At 34.0% G+C, this 16956-nt stretch overlaps 1 protein-coding gene across 1 annotated transcript; it reads right to left on the bottom strand.

The window, feature by feature from the left end:
- Positions 1-8072: 8072 nt before the first annotated feature.
- On the bottom strand, positions 8073-10075 carry LOC110620225 (protein RGF1 INDUCIBLE TRANSCRIPTION FACTOR 1). The gene is made up of 4 exons (XM_021763869.2): positions 9883-10075; positions 9492-9713; positions 9191-9406; positions 8073-8765 (listed from the first exon to the last, which is right to left on the bottom strand). Exons 1-4 carry the CDS (start codon positions 9943-9945, stop codon positions 8514-8516), a joined length of 753 nt encoding a protein of 250 aa, XP_021619561.1. The 5' UTR covers positions 9946-10075; the 3' UTR covers positions 8073-8513.
- Between the last annotated feature and the right edge of the window lie 6881 nt (positions 10076-16956).

The raw sequence follows: 16956 nt of genomic DNA, 5'->3' as shown, positions 1-16956 counted from the left end.
TTGTGTCCATTCATATACAACTTGCTTAGTAATTGCCCACCACTCTCATCTTCCAAAACCACATTTTTAGAGAAAGCCCCACTTAATTCTATCTCCACTAATACTCTAGTAATCTCAGCTTCGAGTTATTCCCTATGCATTGATCTGAGAACAAAGGCTTCCTTAACACACTGCCTATTCTATTTAAAATTACATTAGACCTGAATTTCCGTGGTAAACCTAGTAGCTGAACCCAAATGGGAAAATTTTGGATTGATTCAAGGTTTATTCAATCTAAGTTTCCATGGAATTAAAACTAGGGGTCTCCTACCAAACGCATACGATCAACCTTTTAAAACTCTAACTTTACCTTCTTCAGTCTTAAAATTAAATAAGAAAATATTATCCTTAATAAGATACACAAAAATTAAACTAAACATCTTCCATTTCCCCATGGCAAAGCGCTCCACTCCTTTGAAGCGGGATTCCATCCATAGACACTGCCAATTAGAGCATTGTTCCATCTTACCGACTCTTCCTCTACTTCATCAAATCTCAATTTTACAATTCTCTGACCATTAGAGATAATTGGCGGTATATATTTCAACACACAGCTACGATCTCTAGTTTTATTCTTCACAAACAGATCCACCTGTGTTCTCTCCCCATCTTCACGCTTAGCACACCCCTCCTCTCTTGTTGCAACTCGTTGTTCCCCATTCTTTATTTGCTCATCCTTATCTATGATTTTGACACCACCCAAGCCAAGCTCATCCAACCCAAAACCATCATACCTCCTTTACTTTTCTTCCTTTCTCAGGTGAATTGATTGATGGATCCTCCCTCATTTCATTCTTTATTAACCCTCGATTGGCATTTTTCAGTGTCTGATGACCCTTCTTCCTCATAATGGAGACGGCGTATGTTAGCCAAGGCTAATGAGCATCGAGAGAAAGCTCATTGTCTCTGTAGAATATTATTTTTGAGATATTACTTGATTTGTATCCAACTATTTCCTTAATAACTACACTCTTCATAAACAGAGATATGAACTTAGATTTCGCATCACTCCATCTTCAAAGTTACTTGAACTTTCTCCATTGTTTGCAGTATTTGGGACGTTGGCCTCTTATTAATGAATCCATTGGCTTCGTAAGACTAATTGAAAAATTTTTTCCTTTGGATTATCATTCGATGGTTTCACCATGTCGATAGGATGGATCAAGGAAGGAAATTTTTATTACTTCGTCGAAGCATTTCAATATACAAACTGAATAAGATGATAAAATATCAAAACTTTTGATAGTCATGGACAGTAGCGGAGGTTGACTAAAATATTTGCGGGGCAATCAGTTATAGTAATTATAGAATAAACTTTACAACTTATAATTATATATAGTTCATAATATATTCATATGCAAAAAGATATACAACATCTGTCTAAAATTATTTATATTTTACAAGTAAAAAAATTAATTAAAAAATACATAAAATAAATAGTTATATACCTTTATTTAAAGTATTATTCTTCATTCTTTTGGAGATTTAAGGTCTTCGATGATTGAATTAAACTTAAAATTTTTAATTATTTCTTTTTCTATATATACCACCATATTATTTGCAGGAAAATCATTTTAGGGTCTTTCTTCTTGAGGAAGGAACCAACAGTAATGCAATGCATTACCGTAACATCTTATAAGGAGATGATGCCATTTTGTAAGGGTGGGAGTACACTGATAGGTACAGTAGTACGCAGATAGAAAGTCAATGATTGCAAACACTAAAAAGATGAGAAAACCATGCAAGTGGAGCAGCAGAAAGAGATCACGCAGAAATTTATGGACGCAATTTCACAGGCTGCACAGAAAAGCAATAAACACAGTTGGTTAAAAGATAAAAAAGTCATGGAAAGAGAATATGTCTTGAAGAGAAGGGCAGGGCAAAAATGAATATTCGCAAAGAAAAATTGATACTATTCATATACTGTTACAAATTGCAACTGAGTTTTATTATATATATATATATATATTTGTTTATAAAATTATTGATAATTGCATAATAATCGCCCAAAGTAAACTATGTACTAGCACTCAAAGACAGAGTCACATGGTAAGGGTCTGATCAGAGGATAATTAGTCCCACCAAAGGAAAAGAAGACCCTGACCCTTCAGGTCTCAGCAAAACTCGCTCCCTCCACTAGGGGGAGGCTCTACAGAAAGTTACCGTTAGAGAGTACAAATCCAGCAGATCCCCATTACACCTATAATCATAGGATCCCTTATCAATTAGTCGATGATTCCACTGGATTTTTAGGAGATGCGATAATTAACTCCATCTTCTTACAATATAAAAATTAACGATTGTAGATATCAAGGTACATAATTCTTACATAATTATTGTTAAGTTCTAAGTATTACATACACTCGCCCTTTTTCTTCAATTTACTGACTTGCGCATCGGAGTAATTGTCATAGGTGCCAACCATTTCACTTTCTCTTTCTTACAGATTGACCAATTACGACACAATTTTGTTTTAGCCACATTATTTGGTTCCATTTTTGAAAAACCTATTGAATTCTCTTTGTTCATTTGGATTAAAACTGGTCTCTTATTCCCCTTTCTATTCTCTAAAATGGTTGATAATTCACAAGCTACTGCCAACAATGGCGTAGTAGTAGACAAAACACCCCAACGATGTTCAACAAGGCAGATCTCACTCATCTAAATAATGAGCAAATGCTCCAATATATTAAAAGGTTGCAGAGTACTCTCAGGCATTATAAAGCTCAAGAGGAGGCCTCATTTATGGCTCCCAGGGTAAAAGGGGACGCCTCCATTGGTACTCTAAAGACTCGGATGGAGGCAATTCAAATGCAGCCTAAGAGGAAAGAAAGCTGGAGAAAGAGGAGTTTTCAGACGAAAGGATGTCGGCTGGAAGCTAATACCGGTCATACAAAGATATCAAAAGGAGTAGGAGAAGGATTATGGGCTGGACGATGCCTCGCCCTTTCAGAAGAGATCTTGGCAGAGACATTTCCTGCTAAATTCAAACTTTCAAGTTTGGAAAAATATGATAGAACATTAAATTTCAGAAGTCACTTGGCAATCTTTAGGACAACCATGCAGCTTTATGATATCAATGATTTCTTGCTGTGCCGAGTGTTTCCGTCAACACTCACAGGTTTAGCTCAGAAATGGTACTAATATCTAAAACCAGAAATTCAGAACTTTATATAATTTGCTATGTTATTTAAATCTATCTTTATTATTTGTATACCTCCTAAAAAGCTTTCCTCTAACTTGCGAAAGATCCACCAAGAAGAGGACAAATCTTTAAGGAGTTTTATCTCACGGTTCAATGTAGAAGCAATACAGATGGTAGAATTAAATCACAAGATAGCATGTGAAGCGTTGAAACAACATCTGAGTTCATAGATTCTCTAATCAAGAACCCAGCCACTACGCACCAACAGCTAATGGGCAAAGCCCAAAAGTACATAAAGCTAGATGATAAAATTTAAGCATTGAGAAAGGACAAGAGGACGAGTTAAAAGCAAAACCAATAGACAAAGGGCCGATGATTGTTAATGTATTTGCCTTAGGCCATTATCTTAGTCCTTTTGTATGTCATTTTGTTTATTAATAAAAGAGATTTTATTATCATTATTATTTATTTGCATGATTACATAATAATAATTAACATCCCTGTTACTAATAATAATAATAAAATATGACTAGTATGATTATTGATTGATAATCATGAGATAATTATGTGTATGTTGATATAAATCAATAATCATAGATACTTGTTAGAGAACAAAGTATTTGATGGACCCATACTGAGATCACTACATGAGTTATTGTCATAAGTGAATCTCAAGATAGTTATGTTTTAATCCTTTGACTTGAGATTGTCATAGTTTTCAACATAAGGACTGCTATGTTTTGATATAATCAAATATTGTCTTTAATTGGATAATCATAAAGGTATGGTTGAACATAATAGAAATTATGTAGAGGATATTGAACAATCAAGATAGAATTTATCCCTCTTTTTGAGAGAGATATCTTCTGAGCCCCTCGATAAGTGAGACTGAAAAATGCATGGCCGTGCTCAAAATGAATTCATAATGTGATTAATATTATTTGGTTTTATCAGTCTACTTAGAGATCGAGAAATCATAAGTTTGAACATTATAAGTTTGACACTGACCATGACTTATGTTCAAACTAGATATCGTGTGACAAAAGGATTAGCACATGTTCTATTTATTAGGCTTTATCGGACTATTGATCCTCGTATTAATTGGATAGTTATAATATATTGCTAGAGGCCACTTATGATTTATAAACCTAGTTGGACTGGACCTATTGCCAATTAATATGAGTCTATTAGGATCACACAGAATAGAATGTCATTGATGTGCTATGTCATATTAATGGGCTAAGAGCCTGTTAGTTAATCCATCCGTTCAGAGAGCTAGCACTCCAAACGGAAACGTTTGTGTAGATACTGTTGAGGATATTCATTTCAGAAGCAGTACCATCAGTCCTGATAGGAATTTTGAAATCTAAAAAGTTAGTTTCTTTATCCTTCCTTTCGAATTAAATGACGCACTCGGATCCTAAAAAGGGAAATAAAAATCTTTTATTTTTCCGCTACGTATTTTGGGTTGCAGTGATCTCTGACCTTCCTTACAAGGATAGGAAGGAGACCAAAAAAAGGCCATAAGGTGGGTTTCGCTAGGCATAATCCATGCATCAATCCCACTAAATAAGGCATCTTATGCCAGGCCACAAGGTGGGTTTCGCTAGACCATAATTCGGGTATTAGTCCCACTAAATAAGGCATTTTATGTCAGGCCACAAGGCGGGTTCCACCACGCCATAATTCGAGTGTCAGTCCGGCTAAACAAGACATCTTATGCTAGGCCATAAGGTGGGTTCCGCCAGGCCATAATCAAGATGTTAGTTCTACTAAACAAGGCATCTTATGCCAGACCACAAGGCGAGTTCTGCTAGACCATAATCCGGGTGTTAGTCCCGCTAAACAAGACATTTTATGCAAAGCCACAAAGCAGGTTCCACCAAGCCATTCTCGCTAAACAATGCATTTTATGCCAGGCCACAAGGTAGATTCTGCTAGGCTATAATCTGAATGTTAGTCCTGCTAAACAAAGCATTTTATGCCAGGCCATTCCCCCTAAACGAGGCATTTTATGCGAGGCCACAAGGCGGGTTTCGTCATGTCATAATCTGGGTATTAATCCTGCTAAAAAAGGCATCTTATGCCAAGCCACAAGGTGGGTTCTACTAGGCCATAATTCGGGTGTCAATCCCGCTAAATAAAGTAGCTTATGCCAGGCTACAAGACAGATTCTGCCATGCCATAATCTAAGTGTTAGTCCCGCTAAACAAGACATTTTGTGACAAGGCCACAAGCAGACCACGTGACCGGGTATTAGTCCCATCGCAAAAAGCTTTTAAGGCATTTTTATGCCTAGGCTATAAGGCGAGTATTCGTCAGGCTACAAGACTGGGCGTTAGTCCTGTTTCGCATAAAGTTTCTAAGGCATTTTATACGAAGACCACAAGGCGGGCGTGCACCAGGCCACATGACTGGGTGTTAGTCCCACTTCAAAAAAAGTTTAAAATGCATTTTATGCTCAGGTCATAAGGCAAGTGTTAGCAAAGCTACATGACCGGGTGTTAGTCCCATTTTATAAAAAATCTCTAAGGCATTTTTTGTCAGGCCACAAGGCGGGCATCTTCCAGACTCAAAATCTGAGTGTTAGTCTCGCTACCTAAGACATTTTATGTCAAGGCCACGAGGCGAGTATCCGTCAAGCCACATGATCGGCGGGTATCTGCCAAGCCACATGATCGGGTGATTAGTCCCGTCAGCTAAAGTAAATTTCTATTAAAAAGCATCACAAGGCGGGTAACTGCCAGACGAGTCTTTGAGTGTTAGTCCGAAAAAACTAAAATAAATTTCTGCCTAAAAGTGTCATGGGGCGGGTAACTGCCAAGCAACGCTTCGGGAGTTAATCCCAAAAGACAAAATTTCTACCAAAAAGTGCCACAGGATGGATAACCGCCAAGCGAGTCTTCAGGTATTAGTCCCAAAAGATAAAATTTATGTCAAAAAGCACTACAGAGCGGGTAACTGCCAGGTGAGTCTTCGAGTGTTAGTCCTAAAAGACTAAGGCAAATTCATGCAGAAAAGTGCCACAAGACGGGTAACGGGTAGGCGAGACTTCGAGTGCTAGTCCCGAAAGATAAAGTTTCTGCCAAAAAGTACCACAGAACAGGTAATCACCAAGCGAGTCTTCAGGTGTTAGTCCCAAAAGATAAATTTCTGCCAAAAAGTGCCACAAGGCGAGTAACTGCTAAGTGAATCTTTAGGTGTTAATCCCAAAAGACAAAGTTTTTGTCGAAAAGTGCCACAAGGCGGGTAATCGCCAGGCGAGTATTCGAGTGTTAATCTTAAAAGACAAAATTTCTACCAAAAAAAGCCACAGAGCGGGTAACTGCCATGTGAGTCTTCGAGTATTAGTTTCAAAAGGCTAAAGCAAATTTTTGCCAAAAAATGCCATAAAGTGGGTAACTGCCAAGTGAGACTTCGGATGCTAGTCCCAAAAGATAAAAACAAGTTTCTGCCAAAAATCACCATAAGGCGAGTATTCGCTAGGCGAGTCTTTAAGTGTTAGTCCCAAAAGACAAAGCAAGTTCTTTGTCGAAAAGCGCCATAAGGTGGGTAATTGTCAGGCGAGTCTTCTAGCGATAGTCCCAAAACACAAATGCAAGTTTTCTGTCAAAAATCGCCACAAGGCGAGTATCCGCTAGATGAGTCTTCGGATGTTAATCCCAAAAGACATAGGCAGAAACTTGCCATGCGAGTATTCGTTAGGCGAGTCTTTAAGCGTTAGTTCCAAAAGACAAAGCAAGTTCTCTGCCGAAAAGCACCACAAGGCTGATAATTGCTAGGCGAGTCTTCTAGCGATAGTCCCAAAACACAAATGCAATTTTTCTGCCAAAAATCGCCACAAGGCGGGTATCCGCTAGATGAGTCTTTGGATGTTAATCCCAAACGACAGAGGCAAAAACTTGCCAAAAAGCGCCACGAGGCGAGTAACCACTAGACACATGACCAGGTGTTAATCTAAAAAATATGAAAAACAATTGTAAGTTTCGAATTTAAAAAATCAAAGACCGGCAGAGGAACTTATGATATTGCATAATAATCGCTCAAAGTAAGCCATATGCTAGCACTCAAAGACAAGATCACGTGGCAAGAGTCTGATTAGAGAATACTCGGTCCCACCTATACTCGTCTCAACAAGACTCGCCCCTCCACTACGGGACAAGACTCCAAAAAAATTATTGTTAGAGAGCGTCTAACAGATATCAGTGATCTCATTAGATTTTTAGGAAATGCGATAATTAATTCTCGCAGAAATCAAAATACGCAATTCTTATACCACTACAGTTAAATTCTAAACATTATATTACACTCACCATTTTCTTCAATTTACTAATTTAAGCATCAAAACCGTAAACTCGAATTACCTTTCTTTTTTTCAAATTAACCAATTATTGCATATTTTTTTCAAATTGCCCAATCACATTTCTGAATCGATTATAAATAAATTTTCAAACAAACATTTATTTATTAATATAAATAGAAATAGAAAGCATTGATTGTACAAACTTTCTGTCCACAAATTCACAAACAAATTATATTACCATTCGTGATAAATCCATTTGTATTTAGAAACAAAATTTCAAATTCATTTGAAACTAAATTACAAACGAAGTTTATTAGAACAAACTCTTGTGTTCTTTATAATCCGTTTTCTGTTTGTAAAATCGAAATCAAATTTTCCATAATGAAATAGACACATTGAGTTGATGCTAAAAAACTAAATCCTCAAATTTCAACCCACGTCTCTCCAATTAATTACGACCACCTATTTCATATAAAATATTATAAATTAAAATATAAAATATAGCATATGAATTAATTAGTTTAATAATAATAAATATACTAATAAAATTTATAACATACTTTAAATAAAACCTTGGGGAAAAAATAACATAAAACATTATTCCCACATTCATTCATATAATTTTTCAACATTACATCTTTTCTCAACAAGCCAAATTCCATATACTTCTATAGGTGTACATATCGGACATCACAATTTATAAATTAGCACGTGATACATGCCAAACTCCTCCTCAAATCTAACACCCATATCAATCTAGCATTTTCTTTCTTCCTTTCTAAAATCCTCCTCTTTCCTCTCTTGGGTACTTCATTATTTCACTTATTTACATGATGGAGTTTGAAATCTCTCTGCAACACCGGCCTCCTCCCACTAAGGCTCAGATGTGAGTGACCAATGTCATTCTGAGTGTATATTGACCAAATATATTGAGCTTCATGCAAACTCCACCGAAATTTTACAGTGGAATCCAGTCTAAGTATCCTCTATACTTCCTATATAGAGGGAGGGTAGGACTATATATGGCTAGTATTCTATGATGAATCCTCCCGTTGGAGATCTATGGGGGACTCCCTTCCTCCTCTTGGCAGTAGTCCTGTAACTCAGGGAAGTTGGTGGTGGTGTTGAAGGTGTAAAGCTTTGGATTTTGCATTTGTTATTGTCACTTCCCTTGTTCATAATTCTAATGCTATCATTCATTGATTCTTCTGCATCTGATGATTCATCCATTTCCTTGTGCATTTTCTTTTTCTTGAAGCTGTTTGATGTCCCAGCAATCTGATCATCACAAATTCCAAATCAATCAATTAGCCATGTAAAGTTGCAATTGATTTGATATTTATTTCATTTATTTGATTTTTTAAACAGGAAATACAAGCACATTTTCCCTTTTTTTTTTAATTTTTAATTTCCCCTTTTTTCTGACGCACATTTTTCTCCTTTTTTATTTTATATTGAAGGGGATGGGGAATGCATTTCTAACCCCTTAATTTTAATAAAAGTACCAAAATAAATATGCAAGTGGGCCATTTTCCCAGAAGAATAAGTGAAATTAAGAAATGGCAAAAACCCATCTTAATTTTAACAAGAAATTGAAGAAATCAATAGTTGGAAATGGATTAAATTGACTGTAGATGGAAAGAAATGTTAGGAATCAAGAATTGGCAGGAGGAATAAATGGAAGAGAAATTCTGAAGACATACCTTGCAACCAAGTGAACAGAAACAGAAAGAATCAAGAAGGCTACGATCACAGACTTGACAAGTATTGGTAACCCCTTTACCAGGCCTAGGCTGAGGCCTCTCGTTCAAGAACACAATTCTAGCACTGTTGATAATGTAGGTCTGAACTCCTGTAATGTCCAAGTATTTTTGAATCTCAGAAACCCTGATCACATCATGGTATGATGACCTCCTTATCTAAAAAAAAAAAAAGGAAATCCATGATTTTGCCAAAAAAATTCTTAGTTATTTACATAATTAAGGTGATGATCAGAACCCATACCTGAATGGCTCTATGGCCTTTGTGAAATGAGAGACAGGCAGAACAAAGGGCGCCATTCATGCAGTCCAAGCAATACATATTGCTTTCACTCTTGTGAGCATCAGCATGAAGCTTGCATTGGACAAAGAAGCTTGTTTGGAGAAGAGGACGCAGCCACGGCGGCCACTTGATATCTTCTTTATTATCAGCATCATCACCGCCATCTGCTGGGCCTCCACCGCCCTATATATTTATATATACAAAGAAAATACAAATGGGTATTCGATATCTCAATACAAGAACTCAAAACACAAATAAAAACAGAGACAAAAGCAGAGAAATTAACATAAATAAATCAAATGTAATGACACTGATATACTAGTGTATAAATTTGTTTGAGCTAGGGACTGACCATGATTCTTCTGCTTTTGGGTTTGATTTCTCTCACAGTGGTCTCTTGATCAGTGATGATCATTTGGAGAAAGAAAAAGGAGCTTTCTTTCAATCTTTTCTTCTTGCTGAGAGAGAAAGAGAGAGAGAGAGAGAGGAGGCGGGGCAGTATAGCTTTGTAGTGGTGGGTGGAGGATGGGTGAGCCTGAGGGAGGTGCTTATCTTGGGCTTAAAAGTCTACCACCGAACCTATATACGAACCTAGACCAAAAAATAGATGCGTTTGGTCTGGGGAACTGACCTTTCTCTTCTTATATTATTTTATAAAATTAAAATATTAATTAATTAATAATTTTTTTCATGTAATAAAAATTAAATAATAAAATATTAGAATAATAAATAAATATAACACAACAATTAATTAATAAATTTTTTAAAAATTTAAAAACGTTTTAATATAATAAATTTTCACAGAATTAAATAATATTTAAAAAAAAAATACTTTTCGTTATATTTTTTTATTTATTGCTTAAAATTTTTCTGACCTGAAAATTTATACCCAAATTTACTTGGACATAAAATATTGTGGAATATATATTTAGGACAGATGTTTGTCCGTTCTGTTTGAAACTTGGGAGGTGCTCTTTTCAACACGTGGAAAGTGGGTGAGTCAGCAAAACTAGAAAGATTTCACAAGTCACCACAACCTTTTCCCGGCCCACTCCAATCTTTACAGGGGGCTTTTTGCAAAATTAGGGGTTGAAGAAAAATTATTTGTGGATTTAGGTTTAGAAAAAAGTTATTTGCGGATTTGGGGTTTGACTGCCAGGTGGCAGCCGAAAAATGAGCGTGGCGCCTATTTAACAGGCGCCAGAACCTGGCGCCTATTTAACAGGCGCCAGCAGTTTTTTTATTTTTTTTTAAGAATGGCCTGGCGCCACTTAGAGTGGCGCCAGGCCATTCTTTATTTTTTTTTTCTTTTTAAGAATGGCCTGGCGCCACTCTAAGTGGTGCCAGGCCCTTCTTTATTTTTTTTATTTATTAAAATATTAAAATATTATAATTATATTAATTAATTAATATAATAGTATATAAATATTTAAAATTATAAAAATTAAAATTATTTTTATTGGACGGCTATTATACAGTCGTACATAATTACAAAATAATATTAATGTCCTAATATTTTGGAGAGTTATGAAATATATTATTATATAATTTGATAACCGCCGGATTTTTCTAACTCTAGAGGAAGCTAAACCCGAAAAAGTGAAATAGGTCTAAGGTCTCAGAAACTCACTTCATTTAGTCGGTCCAGCATCTTCGGTCTTGATGCAGACAGACACGGGGCAGATCGGGCTGCTCGCGAATCTGAGTTCAGCACGAGAAGTCCAGCCCGGTGATGTGACTTGAAGAAGAACAGTAAGCCTAGTCAATTCGCAGCTCTGCCCGCATGCGCGCTATAAGAATTAAATAGCCGTCACGTGAAGAGAGATTCTGATACTTCCATACTAGCGATCTAAGCTCGGTTGTAATTAGATAATATTAGATATTTTTATAATAATAAATATTTTTTATAATTTTAATATATTAATATTTAATAAATTTTATTATTAATTTTTAAATAAAAAATTAATATTATATTATGATTAAATATATAAAAATAATTCGATGGTAATTAGATATATAAAAATAATTCAATAATGTTCTTTATATTTATTTATTGATAAAATTTTTTATTATTTTAATAAATTAATACAGTAATTTTTATTTAAAAATTAATAATAAAATTTATTAAATATTAATATATTAAAATTATAAAAAATATTTATTATTATAAAAATATCTAATATTATCTAATTACTGTTTTTCTTCAAGTCACATCACCGAGCTGGACTTCTCGTGCTGAACTCAAACTCGCGGACAGCCCGATCTGCCTCGTGTCTGTCTGTATCAAGACCGAAGATGCTGGACCGACTAAATGAAGTGAGTTTCTGAGACCTTAGACCTATTTCACTTTTTCGGGTTTAGCTTCCCCTAGAGTGAGAAAAGTCCGACGGTTATCAAATTATATAATAATATATTTCATAACTCTCCAAAATATTAAGATATTAATATTGTTATGTAATTATGTACGACTGTATAATAGCAGTCCAATAAAAGTAAATTTAATTTTTATAATTTTAAATATTTATATATTATTATATTAATTAATTAATATAATTATAATATTTTAACATTTTAATAAATAAAAATAAATAAATAAATAAAGAATGGCCTGGCGCCACTTTAAGTGGCGCCAGGCCATTCTTAAAAAGAAAAAAAAATAAAGAATGGCCTGGCGCCACTCTAAGTGGCGCCAGGCCATTCTTAAAAAGAAAAAAAAAAAGGTTGGCGCCATTTTAAATGGCGCCAGGCTCTGGCGCCTATTAAATAGGCGCCAGACTCCTTTTTCGGCTGCCACCTAGCAGTCAAACCCCAAATCCGCAAATAACTTTTTTCTAACCCTAAATCTACAAATAATTTTTCTTCAACCCCTAATTTTGTAAAAAGCCCCTTTACAGGACTCTCTTCAGGTTCTGGAAGAATTTATGAATTCGAATTAACATGAATTTTCCAGGATTAATTTGTTGGAAAGTAAAGCAGAAAAATAAATAATAATAATAATAATAATAATAATAATAATAATAATAATAATAATAATAATTCGTACCGTATATTGTTTAAACATATGTTATATGGAAAATGATTGAGAAAAAAAAAAACTTTGATTCATATTTAAGTTGATGAGATTATTGGTGTAATTTTTTTATTAAAAAAGGTTAAAATTGTATTTTCATTTTGTAGACTTTTACAATTTTATTTAAATTGTGCATCAAATTCTCTTTTCTATTAAGATTTATTAGTTTCAATAATTTTTATGCATATGTTGTTCCCCATTTTATCCTTTCTCATTATGATTCTCATATTCCAAGAGACTCCACAAACAATTTTTTTTTATTTTCAAAAAACTCATCACCTATTTTTCAAGAAAATCTTCATATTTACTTTTATTTTCATATTAAATTTTATCAGTTGATTACAATTTTTTATTGAAACTAAATTAATTACACTCTTAATTCCATTAAAATTAATTAATTTAATGGTACAAGTTAAATTTTATCATAATTAAATTAAATAAGTTTTTGATTAAATTAAATCGATATAATATATTAAATGTAAGATGAATAGAATCATAATTAAATTGATTACGCTCTTGATATTAGTATTAGATACAAGTTAAGTTTGATCATAATTAAGTGAATTAAACTTTTTATATACAGTTGACAAACTAACTGTTATTATCATTAACTTGATTATATTTTTAACTAAAGTGAATTGATGCCATATATTTGACATAATACAGTAAAAAAATAAAATTAATGTGATTAGTTAAATTTGTAAGAAAAATAATATAAAATAGTTGATATCGATGTTTAAATTAATAAACTAGAAAAAAAGTAAATAGGATGTGTTACTCTAAATTTAAAGATTATGTAAGGATATCGTATTTTTATTTATATAATCGTTAGTTTTTATACCGTAAAAGAATAGAATTAATATATATTAAAAAAATTTATGAAATAACAATTAAAATTAACTATTAAAATATTTTGGTTACTAATCAATTAGCGACCTGGTACAATATAAAAAAAAAGGAGATTTTTGCTTAGCAAAAAAATTAATAGTGAATGATGCTAATTTTGGTGGAAAAAAATAGCTTCAGCGACTATATTAGCAACTATATAGCTATGATTTCGTGATAAAAATATGACACTTTAATATCGACCAGTTAGCGACTATCTTATCAACTTTTTAGCGACTAATATTTGATCGCTAATGCTTTTTGTGGTTGACTTGTACCGACTAATTACCGACTAATATTTGTTCGCTAAAGTTTTATCTATGAAACTTATTAAAACGGTCGTTTTGATATTGATATTGGGGAGATATCTAACCAAATCCCTTGTCCTTCTCGTTGTTTTCCTTCAAAATTGTTTACTCCTACTGCTGTCGCCTGAGAATACACAAGGCACCATTGTGCTGTCGCCCTCACCCGTGAAGAAGCTCCATCGCTACTGTTGTGTCGTTGCTAAACCCTGGCGATTCGTATTTTTTCCCAGCCAGTCCATCTTCGAAAGGGAAATACCCAAAACCAAAGGAAAATAACATCTTTGGTTGTTCAAAAGCCGCCATTTCAAGTCCTCCAACACTCTATCTCAGCTCAGCTATAGCTTCGTTTATTTTAGAGAGTGTGAGATTTTGGAGAGCGAGAGGACTGAAAATAATCGGAAAATGGTGAGGGAGAACGAAAGCTACAGTCTCAACGGAGTTTGATAAAGAGGGAGATTAATCTAAACCCTAATTTTTGAATGAGGTTTGTGCTTTTTTTTCTTGTAAATTTTTAATTTAATTATTTTCTCTGTATGTCCCCTTGTTTATATCGATGGTTGTTTATGAACTATAATTCATTTTTTATCCAATGCTTTCGCAATCTTCTTGTGCATTGATGATGAATTTAGCTTTTGTTTCGCGGGTTTTTGCATATACTGTTTGTTTTCGTTGGATTTATCACAACTGTTTAATTTCGTGTCAGCATGCAAATTTTATTATTCTAAGTGTGAATTGAGGATTAGCACAGATATGAAGATGGCTCGCTTATTGATATTGGTAGTTTCCTTAATGGATTTTGCCAAGTTGAGAGCTTTATGTTCATTTTCCTCCTAGTTAGTCTCAGACGATGACCAAAACGTGTGGGGATTAATTACTTGATATTTGTTGATTCTTTCATATCTGGAATTTTTTTATTTTGTTTTGTGCTCTTTTGTTCAATGAAAGGTTCATCCTCTTGTAAATAAAACACATGTTCATATAAATACTAGTTTTTAAATAATTAATTATACATAAATGTAAATAAATATATTTTTTAAAAATTAATCTTATATGTAATAATAACAAAAAAGTCATTATTCATATGAATAAGTACTTTTTTTAACCTCACTTGAAAATGTTCTTAAGACCTATCAAATGACCCTATAATTAGGTGATTGATGTTGTAATAACTAGGAGAGAAATATATAATTCTGTTCAAAGTTTGAAAATATCTTTGACCTATAAGTCTCTAAATTAATGTGTTTTATACGTTTTCCTTAGCTTAGAATTGAAGTTGTTGATTATTTGATTGGTAAAATTGACTATGGAAATTCTGTAATATAATTGATTCTGAATTCTAATTAGAATAGTCTTCAAGGAAAAAGCTTATACTCATACATAGAGCAGTGTATAGCAATTACTAAAGTGGAAAAATGTTTGCAACTTGGAAATAGCAGCCCCTGTCTAAAATACAATGTAAACATATAAAATAGTGCAGATCATACCTGTGAGATGAAAAAAAGATTAAGAAAAAATATTTCATTTTAATTTAGAACTATCAATTGGTGTGAAAAGACCAACAAAAGCATAAAAACAGAGACACATTTCTGATTTGGGAACACAAGAACTTAGTCCAATTCTGAACCATCACTTTAACCCACAAATAATCTCAGAAAAAAAAATTTTCAGTCCCCACAGTAAGTGCTGCTGGCACAGCAGTAGCTGCAACTGCAGCAAGTGCTGTTGTGCACAGTGCACTTGATGCAAGTGCAGTAAAAGCAAGCTGCACTTGCTATGCATCACAATGTATAGGAGAGAAGAAGATGCTAAACTTGAAGCAGGTTAAGACACTTGAGAAGAGCTTTGAGATGGGGAATAAGCTTGAACCTGACAGGAAAATGTAGTTGGCTAAGGCCTTAGGACTTTAGCCGAGGCAGATAACTATATGGTTTCAAGATAGGAGGGCTAGGTGGAAGACTTTAAATTTTAGGTGCAAGTGTAGCAGCAAGCTTGCAACATTGTTGCTGTGCAAGTGCAGTGCAGCTTGCTGATGCACTTGCTGCAAGTGCGCTGTGCACTGCAGCATTGCTGCACTTGCACACTACACTACTGCACTTGCAGCATTGCTGCTGTGCAAGTGCACTTGCTGCACTAGAACTCTATTCCTTAAAATAAGGCAATACAAACCATAATGAGTGGGAAATAAAGAAAGGGATCTTGCAGCACCTATCTAACACGTGAGGAACAAAGATAAATGACAGGTACAATAAAAATCGACACTAAATACAATCAGAAAAGGCCAGAGAAAGATGTTAATTTCTCAAATAAATGGCTTGCCACTCATAATGTCCATATACTAAAAACATAATATCCATATACTAAAGATGTCAACTGTTTGATCTGGTGGTTTTAAATCCTAGTTTTACTTTAATAATGTCCATATACCAAAAACATAAACACTAACCAAGAGAATTTGGAACTAATTTTCTTGACATACTTTGATACAGTCCATATAATTGAAAAATAAACACTTAGACCAAAAGAACATGGAGCTGATTATCTAGTAATTATGAAGAGTGAAGAGTCAAATCAAGCTAAGAGGATCTTGCTAAAAAGTGTATGATTGCAAGCACCAAAGACCTTATAACCACATTAGTTAACATGTCATGATTGACAGCAAGAACAATACAGATCTCAAGGATGAAAGCAAGTGTTGTATTAATATTATGCTGTAGTGGGTGCTCAATGCATGATTAAAATCCAATTCTAGTTCTGCAAGTTATAAAAGTTAACAAAAAACCCAAAATAATAAAATCTTCCAGCTAGATTTGAAGCTATATTATCCTTCAGCATTGCAAGTAATGACTTAAAATAATTTGTCACAATTTCTTTATCTTATCTCCATTAAACCAATTATTTAATTTATTAAATACAATCGCTTTAATAGACCAATGAGATTGGATAATAAATCATTGCATTAGGGTTTAAATAGAGGAAATGCCATTAAACAAGCAAGAATATAAAGCAAGATATGCATATAGAAAGGGCCTCGCAGAATTGTCACAATCAGTAGGGGTATCTTTATTGCTGCATCTAGTCCCACAAAGTGAAATCAAACTCCCTTTAAAATATTGCCTTCCTCGATTAGAGGACTACTCTGAGTTTGTTTTAATTCTTCACTTGA

Source organism: Manihot esculenta, chromosome 8, assembly GCF_001659605.2.
Source record: "Manihot esculenta cultivar AM560-2 chromosome 8, M.esculenta_v8, whole genome shotgun sequence".
In the NCBI taxonomy this organism is placed as follows: domain Eukaryota; kingdom Viridiplantae; phylum Streptophyta; class Magnoliopsida; order Malpighiales; family Euphorbiaceae; genus Manihot; species Manihot esculenta.
This window is presented reverse-complemented; position numbering and strand designations above follow the sequence as displayed.